The sequence below is a fragment of the Leptidea sinapis genome, chromosome 16 (genome assembly GCF_905404315.1).
Source record: "Leptidea sinapis chromosome 16, ilLepSina1.1, whole genome shotgun sequence".
Taxonomy (NCBI): domain Eukaryota; kingdom Metazoa; phylum Arthropoda; class Insecta; order Lepidoptera; family Pieridae; genus Leptidea; species Leptidea sinapis.
This window is the reverse complement of record NC_066280.1, coordinates 879,662-901,771: the sequence shown is the minus strand read 5'-3', so window position 1 is coordinate 901,771 and position 22,110 is coordinate 879,662. Positions and strand designations below refer to the sequence as shown.

The 22,110-nt window shown below is 39.6% G+C and overlaps 1 protein-coding gene across 10 annotated transcripts in view; it reads right to left on the bottom strand.

Annotated features, from left to right (window-relative positions):
* LOC126968597 (cytochrome P450 6k1-like) overlaps positions 1-22,110 on the bottom strand; it is a 54,335-nt gene that overhangs the window by 17,231 nt on the left and 14,994 nt on the right. Inside the window, exons 8-9 of one of the 10 annotated variants that reach the window (XM_050813620.1) lie at positions 21,308-21,556; positions 18,124-18,518 (exon numbers count right to left, since the gene is read on the bottom strand). The exons of 7 other annotated variants lie outside the window; for them this stretch is intronic. In XM_050813620.1, coding sequence (XP_050669577.1) covers positions 18,346-18,518; positions 21,308-21,556 — 422 coding nt within the window. In that variant the 3' untranslated portion in view covers positions 18,124-18,345. Of the gene's footprint in view, positions 1-3,548; positions 3,784-18,123; positions 18,519-21,307; positions 21,557-22,110 lie in introns of those variants that run through there. 2 more of the 10 variants (XM_050813624.1, XM_050813614.1) reach the window with 2 other exon arrangements.

Below are 22,110 nucleotides of genomic sequence, written 5' to 3'. Positions count from 1 at the left end.
CAAAAAAAAATATTATAAAAGACAAACAAGTGCAAAGATTAAGATCATTCGAAAAAAACAAAGTACAAACTAGAGGCATTAAAAAAGCTTTACGGAGGTTGACAGATAAAAAAAAAGTTAACTGATAAGAAAGGAGATACTAAAACGAAACGACGAGATCTTATAGCCATAGCTATAAGCTGTATGCAAGTAGTAGAAAACAGATAGAATCATTGGACTTGACAGATAGTTACGAAGTACCAGAAATACTACTGAGAGATATCGAAGTAGCCATTGAGACCCAAAAAAGAGCCAAAGCCCCTGGACCCGATAGCATAACTAATGAAATGCTCCTATCTTGTAAAGAATCAGTAGCTCCTATTCTACAAAAGCTATTCAATAATATTATATTCATAGAAAACATTCCAGGAAAACGTCGACAATAACACTGATTCATAAAAAAGGCAATAAAAGCGATATCAGTAACTATAGACCCAGAAGCCAAACGTCGAATATAAATGAAATTTTCGCAAAAATAATCCTCAGTAGAATAACGAGAGTACTCGATGAAAACCAACCCCGCGAACAAGCTGGCTTTAGAAGCGGTTATTCAACAGAAGATCACATACATGTAGTGAGACAAATAATGGAAAACAGCAAAGAATATGATATACCGTTGCTGGACGTGCCCGCGTCCCCCACCCACCTCACCCCAACCGGTGACGCTGACAACTGACGGTGTCTCCTTAGCAAACTCAGTACATGTTCAAATACAAATTTTACACAACTTATACACATCACAGATTTACTTAACAATATTTACATTCATTCATATAAATTATTTCGTGCACTCCCATTAAGATACTTAATAACGAAATCATTGCAACGTAAGTATTACTATATTAAAATAAAAACTTTATACGCTACTAGATTAATCATATTACTGATAGGTTTATATAAAACTTTCCAATTTGGGAATTAGAGGAATAGCTTTGGACTGGTTCAAAAATTATCTTAATGGAAGACAGCAGTGTATTAAGATAGGCGATCTTACTAGTGATCTTATCACCATTGACTATGGAGTTCCCCAGGGAAGTGTTTTGGGCCCTACACTATTCCTAGCTTACATCAACCCTCTTTGTAAGATTTCTCCCACATCAGGACGTATCGTTTGCTTTGCCGATGATACTGTGGTTTTATTTCATGGAAATCAGTGGGATGACATGAAATCGTTAGCTGAAGAAGGATTGAGCCAAATCACGTCTTGGCTGGAAAATAGTTTACTAACTGTCAATACTGCTAAGACTAAATATATGTGCTTCAATATCTCCAACAGAAATAATCCTGACGGACAATTTACTCTCCCAATACACACGTATCCTTGTAACCGGAAAAACAATCGATCTTATTGTAAATGTAACATCCTAGCCAAAGAGGAAACCATAAAATACCTTGGTGTTACGCTAGACGAACACCTTAATTGGACGGCCCACATTTATAATACAAAAAATAAAATAAAACGTCTCATTCCATTATTTACAAACCTAAGAGACGTGGCACCAGTCGAGACAACTATGATGGTGTATCAATCTCTCTGTGTTCCAATCATGACCTATTGCATTTGTGCGTGGGGTGGAGCTGGCAAAACGTTTATGCTTCAGTTAGAACGAGCGCACAGAACTCTACTAAAAACAATTTTCAATAAGCCGTTTAGGTACCCAACCAACCAATTACATGAAGAGAGTAAACTTCTTAGTGTCCGTCAGCAATATATTTATTTAATAATTTCAGGATTTTATGTAAAAAGTAATATTAATTCTAATGATAATAACAGAATAAACACATTTCGTACCCCAATCACTAAAACAGGCTTTGCTCAGTCACAGTATGAATTTAATTCGGCATACGCTTACAACTACTTCAGTAAATATAATAAAAATATAAGTAAAGTAAATAAATTCTCGTTAACAAAATCTTTAAAATCATGGCTAATAGTATTAAAATACGAAGATACAGAAAATGTTCTTAAAATTAAAACTTAAAATTCAATTGCTAACATTTATTTAATCTTGTGCACAATTTGACATGCTAACAAATACTAAAAAAAAAAAAAAAACACACTCACACACGCACACGCGCACTCATACACATACACGCACACACACACACCTCTTTTTAGTGAGTTTGCTAATTCTGTTTAATAATGGATAGCCTTTCGGAAGGACCTAGCCTCTGCAACTCAGGGTATCCTATCGCAGAGGGTAGGGCACAAAAACATTTTGTACCACATATTATTAGTTGAATAAAGGATTATTATTATTACGTCAGAAAGACATCTCCTACCGAGCAATGAAATTACAATAAATTTCCTGAGGCGCAGTACTAATGTATGCAAGGTGTCGTGTGAATGCTCTTTGGATACTCTCAATGCATTGCGAATGAATTGTATATGGGGGATTCTATATAATGCTACCATATTCGATATGACTGCGCATTAGAGATTATTGCACTACATTTCAAATTATTATACTTAAATCAACCGTCATACTTTGTTCCAAACGTCCAAATTGTGATTATTACAAAAATCTTTTAAAATCATTGTGAAAATAAGTTTAAAAGTTATAAATATGTATCCAGAATTTGTGCTATTTTGAAAACATGTGCCAGCAAATTTGAAATAAATGGAATTCTATTTTTCGATTTCGTTACCTTTTCGATTTCGTTCTACTGTTATTTTATACATTACAGCAAGGCCTTTAATTCAATTAAAAATGACAGTATATGGCAGGCGCTCAAAAACGAGGGGGTTTGCAAGAACAAAACAACAGTAAAGCTAAAGTAAAGTTAGAAAAAGAAGGAAAAGAAATATGTATCTCTATACATACTCGTGGTGTACGCCAAGGTGACCCCTTATCACCAAAACTTTTTGCCGCAGTTCTAGAAATCTTCCGAAATCTTAATTGGATGGAAAAGAACCTAAATATCAATGGAATAAAATTAAGCAATCTAAGATTTGCGGATGACTTAATAGTTTTTGCCTCCTCTCATAAGGAACTAGTGGAAATGATACATTACCTCGAAAAACAAAGCCGCCTAGTGGGTCTGACTCTGATTATTGCCAAAACTAAAGCAGTAACAAACAGGACAGAAGAACCAATTGTAGTAAGTTATAACAATATCGAATATGTACATCAATACACTTACCTAGGACAAGTAATATCACAAAAAGATCAAGGATTGTTCAATACCAGCAGCCTAATTATATCACCGTACATATATATCGTTATAATGCGAAATTTAACCCGCACCACGTTAATGTTTGATAACTACTCAACCAAGACTTTCTTAAGAAACTTCTTTGGATGCACAAGTATTTGTGGTATTATCTGCCCGCTGCAGTATTTTCACTTCAACGTAATCTCCAATATATAAAAATATAATTTACTTGTTTTTATGATTCCAATATAAAATGAATAGTTAACAGGTTTTATGATGAAACTACCATAATTACTCTGGTGTGAGCCGCGTGTAAAAAAAAAGATAATATTTTTGTAATCACTAGGACTCACCGGATTTTCCCTTTGCAAAAAATTTAAACTTCCCATTATTGGATGTGGGGTTAGGTGAGGTACCCCCTTCTCTGCCCAATATCGCTTCACCCTTGTCCATTTATATAAAACCCAGAAGCAGATACTTATAGCGAAACAGTTTATCAAAATCCAAAACATTTTATAACTACTAATCTATTTAATAAGAAATATTGAATTTTTAACTTAGGAGGCCATCAGAGGACTGCTTGGATCAAAAAAATGTTAAATAATGATTGACACTCTTGACTCGACTTATCTTATAAGTGGATAACATATTATTATAATATAAACTTTTATATAATAATGTTAACATACGCGAAAGTACATAATCCTATGTAGCAGTCTGCAAAATGTAATAATTTACTATTTAAAATAGCACTAACAAATGGTAAGACTGAAAAATTGAAAACTAAAGATCAAAACTATAAACGCTGGTCAGAAAGCTATGTCACTATGGCATTAAGGCAACTGCGCTCGATATTCTTATTTCATACTTTAACAATGGAATTCAAAGGGTCGACGTAAATGGCAGGAGATCTCCTGAAATTCCTCTAAGTAACGGGGTTTCACACGGGTCTATTATTGGACCTTCCTTTTTTTTATGGAATAGGAGGACAAACGAGCGTACGGGTCGACTGATGTTAAGTGATCTCCGCCGCCCACGATCTCTTGCAACACCAGAGGAATCACAGGAGCGTTGCCGGCCTTTAAGGAAGGTGTACGCGCTTTTTTTGAAGGAACCCATGTTGTATGACACAAGTTTGCACAAGTTTGTTCCAGTTCTCGTCGACGCTATCCCGGGACATGTTGGCACGGCCGGTGTAGGAAGGATACCCTGTGCTATCATCTGCATATCAATGAATACTGCTGATTTGCAGCATATCATTGATATGCAGAAGAAACAGTGTAGGGGTGTGTATAACAACCTTGATGCTCCGATCGGCCAAAAAGCTAGCGTCCCATTTGCACAACATCTCGGGAAGCCCATAGGATGGTAGATTCGCTATAAGCGCTTTATGCCACAACCGATCGAAGGTCTTCGCTATGTCAAAACTCACCGCCAACGCCTCTCCCTTCGACTCAACCGCTTGCGCCCATTTACGGGTGAGGTATGCAAGAAGATCACCAGCTGAGCGACACTGATGGAAACCATACTGGCAGTCGCTGATCATGTGGTGCTCCTATAGGTATCCCAAGAGCTGGCGATTGATGATCAACTCCATTACTTTGGAGAAAATGGAGGTAATGGCAATGGGGCGGTAGTTGGACGGATCCGAGCGTACAACTTTCTTAGGGATCGGGTGCACTAAAGCCGCCTTCCATAATTTCGGGACTACTCCTGATGAGTTGGAGAGCCGGAAAAGACGGGTAAGGACCGGTGCCAGTTTCGGAGCACATGTCCGCAGCACTATTGGAGGAATGCCATCGGGCCTTCTCGATTTCTGAATGTGCAAGGTTAGAAGCGCCTTTAGCACGGTGCTATGCCGGACTTTCACCTCCGGCATGTATGACTCGCACCGCGGAATATGCGTTAGTGGTACACCTTGGTCATCCAGAGTCGAGTTGGACGCGAAGAGGGAGCCCAGGAGATCAGCTTTCTCTTTCGCGTCATGGGCCAGCGAGTCATCATCCCTGTGTAGTGGTGGAATAGCTGGCTGGAAGAAGTTTCCTTGGACAGCCTTGGCGAGCGACCAGAACGCGCAAGTTCCCTAGGGAAGGCGTGCAAGTCTCTCGCCAATTCTGCCAATGTGCTTCGACTTTGCGTCAGCAATAACTCTTTTGAAGGACCTCGAGGCATGATTGGAGTGTTTTTTAAGTTCGCTGGAATTCACATCATTAGATACCACCGCATTGACCCAAGCCTGATAGCACTCCTGCTTTCGGCGAGAGGCCATTTTGCAGGAGCGGCCAAACCATGGTTGGGACCTGCCACCGATAGGCACAGAGGAGGATGGAATGAAGAGTTCCATGCCTTGCAGTACCACATCAGCAACAGCTTCAGCAGCAGCATCTGGATCGCCCAGTGGAAAACAGAACTGCCTCCACGGGTAGGATGCAAAAAAGCACCGCATCTCGTCTGCTGACCTATAGTGCCACACGCGGCGACAGTCTAAGAAGCGGGGCCGTGTTAGACGCGTGATCGGCACGGTGCTCTGGATCAGGCAGTGGTCCGACGATCCCAGAGGAGGGTCAACGGAAACTAGGTAGCCGTCTGGATGTGAGGTCAACAGAAGGTCCAACAGTGAAGGTGTATGATCTTCCACATCTGGGATTCGCGTTGGCACAATAACCAGTTGCGTCAGACCATAATATGCTAAGGCGAAGTCGTGAACAGATCTCCCTGCATGATTGGTGGTATGTTTGCGTTAAAATCGCCAAGAAACACGATCTCTGCAGTGAGGATCTGCTCCAACACGGAATCTGTAGCCATTTGGTTGTGTTCGAAGAGCCGGTCAGTCTCTGCGTTACCGCTATGGGACCTATACAGGCATGCGTAGATTCGCGGATGGTCATCGCAGTCTACACGCAGCCAGATGAAGGATAGGTCCTGTCCTTCGCCGTCTCCAGGTGAAAGTGGACGGCATTTAAATTTGAGCGAAGACCCCTGATGTTGCAGAAGTCCACAGCGAGTGTGGAGGAGAGTGTTTTGAGCCTCCTGCTCTATTTGCCCCGAGTCAGCACAGATTTGCCCCCTCCAAAATACGCGGGGCAGCCTGGGCAACCACTATTAGGTACAGGCCCTAATTGTGGACGCCCAGTGACGGATTCTCATGGACTGCATAGCCTGGTACCGTCCTGGAGTAGTCTATTTTTTTTAGTCCGTGCTGCCATTTGTATTTGGGAGGGGGGGTGTAGGCTTCCGGATACCCCACTCACCGGACGAAACACAGCGGCTAAGCCGCTATTTCACGCCGATTTCGAGTGGGGGAGTGGTATTTCTCCGGGCCAGCCAATTCGGTTGTGTCCGTGAGGACGCAACATGGCACTACCACTTCCGAAGTTAAACAGATCTTCGGAACACTCCCCATGATAAATGCGGTAGAAGACACACAATGAAGCGACATCTCAATACAACGCCAAGTGAACCAGCCGTTCACAGAGCACTGGGTCCCCGACAATTCGAGCTGCTCTACGTTGCACGCGGTCAAATGGATCAAGCTGATACCGGGGTGCGCCAGACCATAGATAACAGCAATACTCCATCTGTGGCCGGACCTGCGCTTTGTAGAGCGCTAGAATGTGGGCCGGCTTGAGGTATTGACGCGCTTTATTAATGAGGCCCAGTTTCTTCGAAGCCTTTGCCCTCCAGATGGCCACGAAATTGGATTCGAGACCCAGTAATCCGATACTAGGCGAGGCTTTAAGGGAAGTGTTGTCGAAGAGCGGTGATACGACAAATAGGGTATTTTTAGTGGTAAACGCGCCAACTTGAATCTTCTTGGGGTTAAATTGGACAAGGTTCAATTTATCCCATTCCGCGACCTTCTCAAGAGAGGACTCGATAGAAGACACAAGTTTCTCCCGGCACTGCTCGACGGCACTGACCAAGAGAGACCAGCATGGCCCATGTATACGGCATATAAATTATAAATGATTTTCCTAACCTTAAAGAAACAAAGATAAGGCAGTGTTGTTTTCGGATGAAACATCACTGATATCTAAATTGAAATTAAATTAGGTTATGTATGACGAAGTAAACGACATTCTTTCTGACATCGTGTACTGATTTAGCGCTAATAACCTAATGTTAAACAGCAAGAAAATGAAATAGATAAAATTTAAATAAAATAGAGATAACCAAATATAATAAATAAATATGTATTCATATTTATTTGATATAATATTAATACTGGGCAATTTCAGTTTGGTCATAATCTAGGCTGAGTAGCATGTTATTGTTCTTTCTTGCAAGAATAAGATGTTTTAATAGGTCAATTAAATTTATCATTCGTCTTAAATTGAATAAAGTTGAAACTTACCAGCAATAGAACTTCCTTACTTAGGCAGCCCTAAACTTAACCTCGTAAAAGACCTTTTGTATATAAAAGGTTTTTTTCGTTTTGCCGATGTCGTTCTTGTTGGTTCTGTTTTTCTTTATATTTTACAAAGTTAAAGCTGATCTGTTGTCTTAAAATTGTTTTAAGAATAAACAAGTTTAAATATACTAAGCGTATAGTAGGAAATTATCTGTCAGTGATGTATTATGGTAATCTTTCTTTTAACCTCATCATCGACATCCCCGTGATCTGTGATATGTTCGGTGAATACTTTCAATCAATTTGTCTTAATGGCTCAACTAACTATCAACGTTCACACACAGTACAATCAACATTTTATGATACATCAGCGTATATTACAACATACAAATTTGTGAAGACGAAGTGCATAAATTACTGGACTTAAATAAGCCAGCTGGTCCCGATAATATCCTAGCTATTTTCAATGTGAATTGTGCAGATAGTTTAACTTTACTTCGCTCAATATTTTTACATCGTTCCTGTGGCTCTCAGATCTTGACCGACTCCACAACTACTGCGAGCGTAAAGATTTTTTTGTTCATATACAGGGAAAACAACTGTGTAAAACTGCACAGCTAAAATACAATTCTAACTAGATTAAAAGAGATAAAGGATTTAAGTAAAAAAAATTACTGCCACTAAGCCCCTTTTCGTTGAACATATTATAAACAATATAATTAAAAAGGCAACCAAGGCTTTGAGATTTGTACAGAAGATGTTTGAGAATTTCGTAGCTTAAGAACTTTAAAAATTTTGGATTGCTCATTCGTTCGTTCCCAATTAGTATGTGTATGACAAAACTGGTATTCAACTTATATTCGCAACGTTTCAGAACGGAGATATTCAGCTGAGATTTATTTTTTTAATTAAGCCACCGCCTGCAACTTTATAATGCGTAAATTTGACCTTACATGGAGTACTGTTCTCACCTCTGGGCGGGCGCTCCCCAGTACCAGCTTCTTACATTTGACCGCATACAAAGAAGAACGGTTCGAATAATCGACGATCAAGTCATCTCCGATCGGCTTGATTCTTTGGCATTGCATAGAGATATGAGTTCTCTCTGCATCTACTACGGGATTTATCACGGGGAGTGCTCAGAGGAGCTGTTCGGGTTGATTCCAGCGGCCTAATTCCACCACCGGACATTACGTACAAAGTACCACCCGTATCACGTAGACGTCTGGCATTCCACCACCGCGCGTTTTGTTAGAAATTTCTTGCCTCGCACAGCCACTTTGTGGAATCAATTACCAGCTGCGGTTTTTCCGAACAGATACGACTTAGGGACCTTCAAGAAAAAAGCATCCCACCTTAAAGGCCGGCAACGCATTTCTTGACACACCTGTTGTTGCGGATGTCCGTGGGCGGTTGCCTCACCTCTCCCCATCCCGTGAGCCTCTTGCCCGTTTGCCCCCTCTTATATAAAAATAAAGGAAAAAGCACCAATTTATTTTATATATTCCACTATTTTGTTATTTTTCTGTTATAATTTTATATGTTTATGTGTAGTATTTTCTAAAATTTTCTGTTTGAACTTTGTTAAACGTGAAACGGATATTTGTAGGTTAATTATCATCATTAGAAGAACCACTCTTGGTTAAGTGCATATCTTTCAAACAGACCTCAATATCTTGTCATCACGAAATTTGATGAATATAACGAGATGAAGTCATACGCATCTGACCATAAATTAACTAAACACGGGGTTCCTCAGGGAAGAGTTCTTGGCCCGATTCTATTTTTAATTTATATTAATAACATTCTGAACATAACAAAATACAAAATGTGTCCTCTTTGCGGACGATATTTCTATAGTTGTGGCTTCTGACAAAAATGCCTCTATACGTGATCAGCTGACATAAACATGAAAATGAATTCAGATAGTTTTCACGTTGTTTCTTAAGATTACTGCAACTGAGTATATTTTATTTATCTGTGGTTTGAACCTTGGCCTCTATTTTTGTTTTAATCTGCGCATGAAGAGAATGCTAAGATAATGAGTGACATGTTCTGTATTATTATAATATTATGTAGCCATATTATTATTAGCCTAAAATTAGAAGTAAACTAGCAGTGAAATCCGGCGTTGCTCGGGTTAATTAACATCGCATTTTTAATAGTATAAGAAATATTTAAGGATCCTTTTTCTAAAGTAGATAGATATCATGGATTTCTGTCTTAGATAATAAGACTTATCACCTTATTCGACCACTTAACATACGGTGTAAAGTGTATCAAATTAATTAACCTTTTATTGAATCCAAATAATTATAAGTTGAAATAAGAAGCACTTCAATAAATAGTAAATTTATATTTTATTTACACAATTATTTACATTTTACATTATACATATGACAAACACACATATATATTACATATTATTATATTATGTATTGAATCTTTATATTTTATTTCTTGTCCCATATAATTTCCCATTTTGCCCTGTGCTTGCCCGGGGAAAAAGAATAGGGGAGTCCCAGGCCCAAGGGTTTCGTACTCTTACGACAAAGGGCTTTTTGAAAGTGGTAGAGTCACGCTGCCGTCTTATGACGTCAGCACAATCGGGCCACACTCGAATCAACAGAATCCTTCCCCGAGCATTCTCGCTCGGGCTGCCCGTCGTATTCTGGGGAGGCCGCAGAACTGCGCATGTCAAAGGACAAACAGGGCAGTAACACCACGGCACCCCGCACCACGCTTTATGTGGACTTTTGGAACATCAGGGGAATTCACTCCAATTTAAACGCCGTCCACCAACACCTTGAGACGGCCTTGTGTTTCCTTACGGAGACGCAGATATCTCGACCTAGTGATACTTAATATTAAATGTACCCCGGGTACATAATTGAGTATAATTTTTTGCCTCTTGATGGGTATATGTATATGTGTACGTTTGGGAGGATATCTGCTGTCGCCGTCTCGTCCGCATCTATGCGTGTGTCTACAGGTCCCATAGTGGTAACGCATAAACGGATCTTCTCATGGGCTGTGTTCAAGCGGCAATTGACGACGTTCTTGCGCTGATCCCCTCCACTGAAATCGTAGTCTTGGGTGATTTCAAAGGGCACAATGCCGAATGGCTTGGCTCACGTACCACAGACTACGCAGGGCGATCTGTGCATAATTTTGCATTGGCGTATGGTCTGCCCCAATTGGTTGAGTCGTCAACGCGGCTCCCGGATATGGACAGCCACACGCCGTCCTTGTTGGATCTTCTGCTGACAGCCAAAGCAATATTTGATTGCAAAAAACAGGCGTTTCGAACCTGTGTTGCCTGGCTCTGGGCTAAAAGATCCGAAATAATATAACCGTACCTCCAGATTCTTTAAGCGACATATCGCCCATGCCCGTGCGAAATAGAAGCACGTTGTCAAAATCGGCGAGCAGCTTTCCAGTTACCGGAGTAGAACACGCAAGTTCTGGTCGTTGTCGAAAGCTGCTCTCGGTAACTTCAACCAGCCGTCCCTGCCGCCGTTGCACATGAGGAAAGAAAGCCGAGCTACTGTGCGCTCTTTTCGCCTCCAACTCGACTCTTGACGACAACGGAAAAACACCGCTGACAATCCCGCGGTATCATAGCTCTATGCCTGAAGTACAGTTCAGAGAGAAAACTGTTCGGCGAGCTCTGTTTTCGTTAGACGTCAGGATGTTGAGCGGGCTGGATGGCGTTTCTCCAATCGTGCTTAGAACGTGTGCCCCTGAGTTTACGCCGGCGCTAACGCGCTTATTCCAGCACTCTTATTCAGAAGACGTAGTCCCTCATGGAAGTCATAACATAATAAGCCACCAGCTCTTGGTATACCTAGAAGGTTGGTCGGCAGGCGATCTTCTGGTAGATATACCTAATACAAAGATGGGCGGCGGCTATTGAAATCAAGGGGAAAGGCCTGGCAGTTAGCCTGGATATAGCGAAGGCCTTTGATCGTGTCCATAAGGCACTCCTCTCAGAACTTCCATCATTTGGGCTTCCCTAGAGCTTATGGAAGTGGACCTCCAGCTTCCTCACTGGGCGTACATACAGGTCGTTATCGACGGTTATTGCTCGAACCCGAAGCCCGTGCACGGTGGAATGACCCAAGGCTGTGTACTATCTCTCACGCTGTTTCTTCTGCATATCAATAATATGTTGGACACCTCCAGCTTACATTGCTATGCAGACGACAGCACTGGTGATGCCGTATACCCGGCCATGCAGGTCTCTCTCAGTAAATCGTCGACCAGTGCCGGGAGAAACTTGTGTCTTATATCGAATCCACTCTTGAGAAGTTCGCGGATTGGGGTAAATTGAACCTTGTCTAATTTAACCCTCAGAAGACTCAAATTTGCGCGTTTACCACAAAAAAGAACCCATTTGTCGTATCACCGCTTTTCTACAACACTCCCCTTCAATCATCACCTAGTATCGGGATACTGGATTTCGAAATCTCGATCGATTACCAATACGAAGTGCAGATCCGACCACACATGGAGTATTGCTGTCATCTCTGGTCTGGCGCACACCAGTATCAGATCGAAAAATTTGACCGTGTGCAAGCAGAGCAGCTCGAATTGTCGGGGACCCAGTCCTCTGTGAACGGCTGGATCACTTATCGCTTCATCTTGTGTCTTCTACCGCACTTATCACGGGGAGTGTTCCCAAGAGCTGTTTCACCTGATTCCTGCCGCCGAATTCCACCTTCGCACGACACGCCAAAACGGGCGAGAGGTCGCGGGTTCGAGACCCGCATCATTCAGTCAATTATATAATTAAGTCAATTATAGTGTGTGGAGATTTTAATATAAACTTGCTTGAACCTTCGGCCAATTGTACTAGCCTTAAAAATTTATTTCAAAGTTTTAATTTGTTCAATGTATTTTGGGAACCTACTAGAATCACTTCTACAACAGCAACCTGTTTAGATAATATTTTTACAGATGTTACTATTACTAGTAAACTCATAATTAATAATCTTCAGTCCGACCATAGTGGGCAACTTATAAAAGTAAATACAAGATTGGACAATGTCAGACCAAAAAAGGTGACGATTATACCAGTTACGGGTAGCCGTCTTGAGAGGTTTAGAAATAATTTGGTAAATACAATACCATTTTTACACTGTGGCGAAACTGCTAATTTTCACTACAACTTAGTCTTCAATTCCTTCTGTGAGGAATTTGACAGGATTTTTACTCCAGTAACGGTGACAGTAAACAACAAACATAGTTTTAATGATTGGGCAACAATGGGTATCCACAAAAGTCGTAAACGCTTATATGACCTTTATTATGAGAAACATTACAATAATAGTGAAGAATTTAAAATATATGTAAAAAAATACTCCAAGCTCTTTAAAATAGTTTGTCATGAAGCGAAAACACGTTTCATTGCAGATAAAATTAAAAACAGTAATAATAAAGTAAAAGCGACTTGAAGTGTAATTAACAATGAAACTGGTAGATCGAATTGCCGTAACACCTCTATCTGTTTAAATATTAATAAACGCGTTATAAATTCGGAAATAGAAATTGCAAATGAATTTGATAAATACTTCTCCGAAATCCCGATTGTCACGACCAAATACCTTAACTCTTCGCCAAAAGCAGCATATGATATGCTTAAATTACACGTACCAGTATCTTCTACTGACTTGAAATTTAAGTATGTTACAGGTAGCGATATAATAAAAATCTTCAAATTAATTAACCTAAAAAATACAAAAGACCTATGGGGCCATTCGACTAATATTGTTAAATACATACTTGACATTATAGCACCTGAATTAGCAATAATATTTAATGAATGCATAGATGAGGGTGTGTTCCCTGACCTCATGAAATACAGCAAAGTTATACCTTTGTTTAAATCGGGCAGTTCTTTTGACCCTGCTAATTTCAGACCTATTTCAGTGCTGCCTGTTTTTAGTAAAATTTTTGAAAAACTTTTGCTTCAACAGCTACAAATGCATTGTTGTAAATTAATGAACAAAAATCAGTTTGGTTTCACTAGGGGCTTATCAACAATTAATGCGGGTACTAGACTCATTGAGCACATCTTTGACGCCTGGGAAGAGTCACAGGATGCATTGGGCATTTTTTGTGATTTGTCAAAAGTATTTGACTGCGTCCACCATGAAACTTTACTCCTAAAACTAAATCATTATGGAGTGAAAAATAGAGCCCTAAATCTGTTAAAATCATATTTAAGCGAAAGAGTTCAGATAGTCGATGTAAATGGCAAAAGGTCTTCAGGTAAACCTGTGGGAATAGGTGTTCCACAGGGTTCTATTCTCGGTCCTTTCTTGTTTCTTATATATATTAACGATCTACCGTTTGTGGTAGATGATAGCCATGAGATTGTATTGTTTGCTGATGATACTTCACTTATTTTTAAAGTGAAGCGACGTGCGGATATTGATGACGAGGTAAGCAATGCACTCTCAAAGATAGTACGTTGGTTTGAGACGAATAATCTGCACTTAAACAGTAAAAAAAACAAAGTGTTTACGGTTCATTACACCAAACACAGTGGAGGTACAAACCAACGTACTTATAAATGACCAGAGATTGGAACTTGTGGACACTACGGTCTTCTTGGGTATCACGTTAGATAAAAAGCTTCAGTGGGGTCCACATATTACCCATCTAGCAGATAGACTCAGCTCTGCGGCATATGCAGTTAGAAAGATTAGAGAGTACACGAATGTTGCGACCGCTAGATTAGTGTACTTTAGTTATTTTCACAGCATCATGACGTACGGTATATTACTATGGGGTCATGCTGCTGACATTGATATAGTGTTTGCACTGCAAAAGAGAGATTTTCGTGCTATATATCAGCTTGGTTATAGACAGTCTCTCAAAGAAAAATTTAAAGAAATAAATATTATGACTGTTTATTGTCAGTACATTTATGAAAATTTAATATATGTTCACAAAAATCGTCACCTTTTTGCTCTTAATAGTGATTTTCATTATTATAACACTAGAAATAAGGGATTGCTTGTAACTAATTCTAGTAGGCTTCATAAGATACATAATAGCTTTAAGGGTAAATGTATACACTTCTACAATAAAGTCCCAGCCACTGTTCAGGCATTATCTATAAATAAATTTAAATGTTTTATAAAGAAATGGCTCTGTCGTAAATCCTATTACTCCACTGCTGAATATCTAAATGATCGGACAGCCTGGGACTAGATTGTGATTATTTTATAGCGACTGTACAATATTGTATATTTTTATTGAAAAGAGCGCAGAAAAAAGAATGCTGGGAGAGTTTCTTGCGCCGCTTCTTCTCTCTCAGAGCGCCATTTGTTTCCGAAGCGGTAGTAGTATCTAGTAGTATAAGAAATGACATCAAAAAGAAATTCTAAAGGAATCAATTTTGAGAAAATAAATGCCTTTTATGCCTTTTATTCATAGAAATTTGTTTTCAAATTTTATTTGTGTATTTCATTCGATTAAGTACAGAGACAGTTGCATGCGCAAGCAATATTAGGTAACGGGGCGCCGTACTTGCTCGCGCGGTTGTGAACTCGAGATTCATCGCATCTACCAACTGCTACCTAGTTCTAAAAGGAGCTCCATCAGGTTCCCGTACTAGGTCGGTATAATCGATTCTCTCACGGTTTCCACGGCCAAGTTCCGAATTAATTACATTCCACATACATATCGCTTTATTCGGATGTTCGTGAATCAGAGCAGAGTAGTATTTAGTTCTTTTCTCTTTTAACATTGGATTATATTTTATTGAATATTTTTCGGCGATAGCAATTAAGTCAGTATTATAAATGATTTTTTAAGTTATTAGACATAACAGTGTTTTTCTCTCGTCTAGTAGAAAAGTCGACTAGTTGGCTAAAATTATTGCGTCTAGGCCTTCGTCACATATTTCTGAAAGAACGATCTCAAATAGTTTGGAGTAAGTAGTATCACTAGTAAGATTGGAGTGAACTTCCGCCACGGATGATCGTTGGTCTGCAATAACTAGATATTAGGCCAAAATTATTAAGTGTAACAGACACTGATTCGTAGCTTCTACTAAGCCAATGCTATGTCATAATTATTACATTACAGGACAACTTTCTTGTTCGTTTTTCCAGCAAGTCCTCTGATGTTCTGGTGGCAGATAGTTAGTTGCACGTTATTTTGAGTGCATTGCGGAGACAGCGGCGCGGGCGGGGGAACATTAAGTATTTACATAAAACTTCGTGTCGGCTTGACAACATTATAAATAGAAATTATGGACCCTTAATAATTTAAATATAGATATAGGGATATGTTACAAAACATCTGAAAACAAAATATTTCGAGCAAATTCATTTATTTTACTACGGTTGATAAAAACGGCTTATATTTATCAGTACAGAGGAAGTGTTAACAAATGCTACTCAGAACAAGTCAAAACGTTTTAATTTGTTGTTATAGTGACATACACATGGGACCACAGAACACACATTTATATTTCATATATTCTAACATCATTGCAGTGGACCAATGTTCTACCAAATCGTATTTCCTATCTCCGATAATTTATCCGAGTATTAGCAAATCTGTTTTTATTGAAAATTAGTCATCTTTCTTGTTTTTGTACACACTGTTAGTGCTATTGAGTTTGTAATTTGTATTGAGTCTGACGGCGCGTTTGATAGGGGTGAACCTTGAGTGAACGAAGTATCAACTGTCACTTACGTTAAATGTCAGTTGACCCCGTGTGGATTTCGAATATCTCCGTTATTTAAAATATTATAGCCGTCATCTGTCAAAGACGGATCTCTTTTTTCTTAGAGAGTTTTGCAAGGCTGGTACGTTCCGAGTCGTCGGGCTGGTCGCACGAAATCAGTGCGCTACGTGTTTTGTGAGTGTCCATCGAATCAGGGTCTTTAATTATCCAGCAATCAAGTCTAAGCTATATTTCCTGTTAATAAAAAGACAATATGAGTTACGTTCAATCGCGTGTTGTGTTTTTATTCTCCCCGCCCGATTACATACGCCTATTTAAGATTGTAGATGGAGCCTACGGACGCTGGAAATATCTCTGATTATCAAGTCTATGCACGATAATGCCTCAAGCCATAAACAGAAAATATAAACAACATACAGTCAACACAAAAAGGACTAACGATAAGTTAATAGATTGTAAAAATTGTCTGATGTTTTATATGATTTCTGAAAAAACTACAAACAGTACTACTAACTAAACTACAAACACATCCAGATGGTGTGGATGATATCTTAACTTGTGGCGCGTCGTGCGAAGGTGAAATTCGGCGGCAGGTATCAGGTTAAACAGCTCTTCGGAACACTCCCCGTGATAAATGCGGTAGAAGACACACAATGAAGAGACGTCTCTTCGCAACGCCAAGTGATCCAGCCGTTCCCAGAGCACTGGGTCCCCGACAATTCGAGCTGCTCTGCGTTGTACGCGGTCAAACGGATTGAGCTGATACTGCGATGCGCCAGACCAGAGATGACAGAAATACTCCATGTGTGGCCGGGCCTGCGCTTTGCAGAGCGCTAGAATGTGGGTCGACTTGAAGCATTGCCGTACTCTATTAATAACGCCCAGCTGTTTCGAAGCCAATTTGGTTTTGCCCTCCAGATGGCCACGGAATTAGCAATCACTGAGGTACACATGAGGAAGCTGGAGGTCCACTTGCATAAGCTCTCGGGAAGCCCAAATGATGGAAGTTTTGAGAGGAGTACCTTGTGCCATACACGATCAAAGGCCTTCGCTTTATCCAGGCCAACTGTCAGGCCTTCCCCCTTGCTTTCAATTGCTGCCTATCTATGTGTTAGGTATACCAGAATATCACCTGCCGACCGACCGGCGGTGTTTTTCCGTTGTCGTCAAGAGTCAAGTTGGAGGCAAATACAGCGCACAGTAAATCGGCTTTCTCTTTTGCCGTATGGGCCAGGGTGTCATTCCTCATGTGCAACGACGGCAGGGACGGCTGGTTGAAGTTACCAAGAGCAGCTTTCGACAACGATCAGAACTTGCGTGTTCCAGTCTAGGAAAGCTGCTCGCCAATTTTTACAACGTGCTTCGATTTCGCACAGGCGATTTGCCGCTTAAAGAATCTGGAGGCACGGTTTTATTTCCTCTTTAGAACTTTGCAGTTTGGATCGTTTGAGCCCAGCGCCCAAGTTTGATCCGCCTGTTTTTTGCAGTCAGCTGCTGCTTTGACTGACGCATCGAACCAGGGCTGTGATCTGCCACTGATCGGTACTACAGAGCTTGGTATAAAAATATCCATGCCCTGTAGTATCACATCGGCTACTGCAACAGCGCAGGCACTGCGATCATTCGAAGGGAGACAAACCTTGCCCTAAGGGTAGGATGCAAAAAAGGAACGCATCCTATCTCAATCTACTAATGGCCTCCGGTCCTCGACACTAACCTATGCGAAACATAGCGGCAGCTAGTCCGCTATTTCACGCCGGTATTCTGTGCGAGTGTGGTAAGTAATCCGGACGAGTCTGGCCCGATTGCCACTGCCACATCTAAAATAGAAACTATAGGTTCATGGTAACTAAAATAGGAAATAAAAAAATTTGATTCGAATAATATTATTATATTACATTATAATAATAAATATATAATATATCTACATTTTATTTATGCGTTCGCGGTCTGCTATATCTACATGCATATATGCTCACACTATAGCTGCGTCTCGTAACGGTGTGGCGAGTCCAGAGATTTTATCTCATCTAAAAATATGCGTACCGCGCTAATGAAGTTTTCACATCAATAAAGAAATATCTTCAGGGATTTATTCTCTTGGCAAAAATTGGACATGTAACGGCTCTCCAGGGAAAAGAAATAGACCACGTTTCTCAATCTCAATCTCATTCGGAGGTGGTGATCCAGGAAGAGGTTCCAATGTATAATTCAGGATGATCCGGGAGATAGCATGGCGTAGTGTCATTAAACCAAATCTTTGACCTGAAATAAAAAAAAATCAATTTTAAATTAAACAGTTTTTTTTACTGTCCTGAAGATCACATCGCTGATATGATCTTAAGTACTAGCTGGTGCCCGTGACTTCGTCCGGGTGGAATTCACACTCTTGGTATAGAAAATGAACAATTCTGTCAAAACTTCCTTAATTGTGTTTTTTTTTACGAAAATAAGGGCCGAGACGAGCAGGACGTTCAGCTGATGGTAATTGATACACCCTGCCCATCACAATGCAATGATGCGACAATTACATTATAAAATACTGTTGTATATGAAATTGATCGATTTTCCTGTTGGGGTTAATATAAATAAATTATCAGCATTGGTGACACCCGAAGAGGTAACGTCTTATATAAATAAATAAATTCAGTGAATTGGTTCATAATATGAAATATGAATTGTTACTTTTATAAAGAACTATTTAGTGCTTACCAAAGCGATAAGTAACTTATAATAGCTTCAAAGTTTAGATAAGTTATGAGTAATTACTGCTTCGATTAACAATTTTTCCCTCATTAGTTAATGAGGGAAAAATTGTTAAACAACTACAAGGCATAAGTTTATGCCTTGTAGTTGTAGTATACTCGACACAAACCTTCCGAAATAACGGTCCTAACTTAAGAGACTTTATGTGTCAGCAATAAATTAGAAGCATTAAAAGTCTTATGTCTGATTGTATAGGAGTGTGTCTATCTGTGGCATCGTAGTTCCCAAATGGGAAAAACTGATTATGTTTTTTTTTTTGTGTATAAGCTGAATTTATCCAGAGTGTATTTAGCCCCTTGTTACTTCAAATATATATTTTTTAATGAAAATACGGGACGAGACGAGTAAGACGTTCAGATGATGGTAATTGATACGCCCTGCCCATTACAATACAGTGCCGCTCAGGATTCTTGAAAAGCCCAAAAAATTCTGAGCGGCGCTACAATTGCGCTTGTCACCTTGAGACATAAGATGTTAAGTCTCATTTGCCCAGTAATTTCACTAGCTACGGCACCCTTCAGGCCGAAACACAGCAATGTGTACACATTACTGCTTCACGGCAGAAATAGGCTCCGCTGTGGTACATATCTACATATAATCTAGCCGGCATCCTGTGCAAAGGAGCCTCCCACTGTTAAAAAGCATATTGCAAGATCATGATAACCTCAACCTAATGCTGAGGCATCAACTGAGTTGGGCACCCTGCACGGAATCTCACCAAATTACAACAGAGGTGGTTGTTTTGGGGCTTATTGGAATCGTCTCAGGGGTAGACTAATAATCATCTTTCTATAGGGTTACAGATAGATGATTATTAAAATCTGATGATGGAGCAGGAAAGAGAAATGAGTATAAATTGACGACGATAGATGAAAAGTTTGAATTTTGCTTAGGTAAGATTATGGCATAATAAATACTAATAGTTTATAATGCTTCTTTATAGACGACGTTCAACGTAAAAAGATTCGGATCATGGACCAAGTTGGTTGTCTGACTGACACGGGAGCAAGCCACATAGAGCTGGTCGGGTGAGAAACAGCTGACGCTGAGGTCCACACCAACAACACGTAGCGGCTGCCCTTGGGTTTGTTTATTGTCATTGCTTAGCATAAACCCACTGTACATGTGTGAAACTGAAGGGGTCAGTATTCGGAATGGTGGAATTCGGGTTATAAAAACTCTCTCGCCGGCAACACATCTCGTCAAAAGCTTCACGTCTTCTATAATGTTACGGTGTAGAGAAGTAACTTTCTGCCTTGTCCCGTTGCATAATTTTTGTAAGAGAATAATCGGGACGCCATTTTGAAATTGATTTTTTGTGTTGGAAATCCAGAAGTGATCAAAGATTTAAGGAATTTATCTGGACAGTTAGTAGCGTCATCTTGCTCCATTACTCGGGTGATGTAACGAATTTTTAGAGAACTATTTGTAATGTTTTATGTTATATACTCACTTTAGCGTGTTCGAACTAAGCAATATTGAATTTAGCCGCTATAATTTTGTATTTGTAAGATTTAGTTTAGTGTGTACGAATATATGTACCTATTTATTATGTCTGGTAATACTGGACCAACGTTAACGAATAGGTAAAAATGACGTCCTTCACAAACAATGACATTCTATATTCAAATTCAAATATTTTTATTCAAAATAGGATTCAAAATCACTTATTGAATGTCGAAAACTACCACTCATTCAAAATACTGCCTCAGACCTGACCTGAGAAGAACGGGTGCAAGAAACAATACAATACATACGTCATTGGTCACACACAAATGATTTAATATGAAAGTCGCTATGCTGGATCTATCTGGATGTTTTTTTCGCACGGGAACCAGTCACTTTTATGGGATTTACAATTTTTCAATACACATTTTTCGACCCACTTTATGGTATCAACATTCCAAATTCTACTAAATTAGGTACAAAAGTTGTTGTGTACTAAGCTATACAAGTTACTATAGTTTTTTATCGCACGGCAATTCTTTAGTTTTCCGGGATGAAAAGTATGTAAGATGTTGATTAGGAATATAAGGCACCACCATGCAAAATATAATTTAAATCGGTCAAACAGTTTCAGAGATTCGGTCCAACAAATAAACCGACAAACAGGCAGCGAAACAAAAATTGGAAAAATCTGGTTTTGTTGTAATTCTCTTCTTTCATCCCCCTGACTCGGTTTCCAGTATTGCTTTTTCTATGCTCAGACATTAGACGTACAGTTTGATAAAAATTTTTTGAAATGGTCTTATCATCAGCAAATTAAACATTATATGAAAAGAATTTACCTATGCAATTGCGTGGTCCATCACCAAAAGGCATGTAAGTAAAACTTTTAATATCCATCTTATTTTCTGGCAAAAATCTCTCTGGAATAAAACGTTCTGGCTCTGGGAAAAGCTCAGGATCATACTGCATTCCGATGGCGTTGATATATACTGGAGTACCCGCCGATATGATCAGGTTTTCGTCAACTCTATAGTCGTTCAGTGCTACTCTATCTAACCAACCCATTGGAGAAAATTTTCGTAGTGTTTCTGCAAATTGCCAAAATTAAATAAGTCAGTTAATATTTCAGTTATAATAATGTTTATATTTAAGAACTGTCTTATGAGATAATCATATGAATTGATCATAGGACCCTAGGTGATTAGGAATAGTTTTAATTTTTTATGATTACTAAGGAAAATCAATCCTTATTACATTTTTTTATGAAAATAAGAGTTGAAACGAGCAAGACGTTCAGCTGATGGTAATTGATACGCATTGCCCATTACAATGCAGTGCTGAGCGGCACTTGTGGATTCTTGAAAAACCCAAAAATTCTGAGAGACACTACAATTGCGCTCGTAACCTTGAGACATAAGATGTTAAATCTCATTTGCGCAGTAATTTCACTAGCTACGGCGCCCTTCAGACCGAAATACAGTAATACTTAAATATTAGTGCTTCACGGCAGAAATAGAAGCCGTTGTGGTACGAAAGTGTTAAGGCAAGCCAAGAATGTTGCGATCTGGTATTTTATTTTATTGGTACCGGGTCCTGACCTGGTAAATCGGAATCGCTGGTTTAAGCTATTGCGGAATGTCTG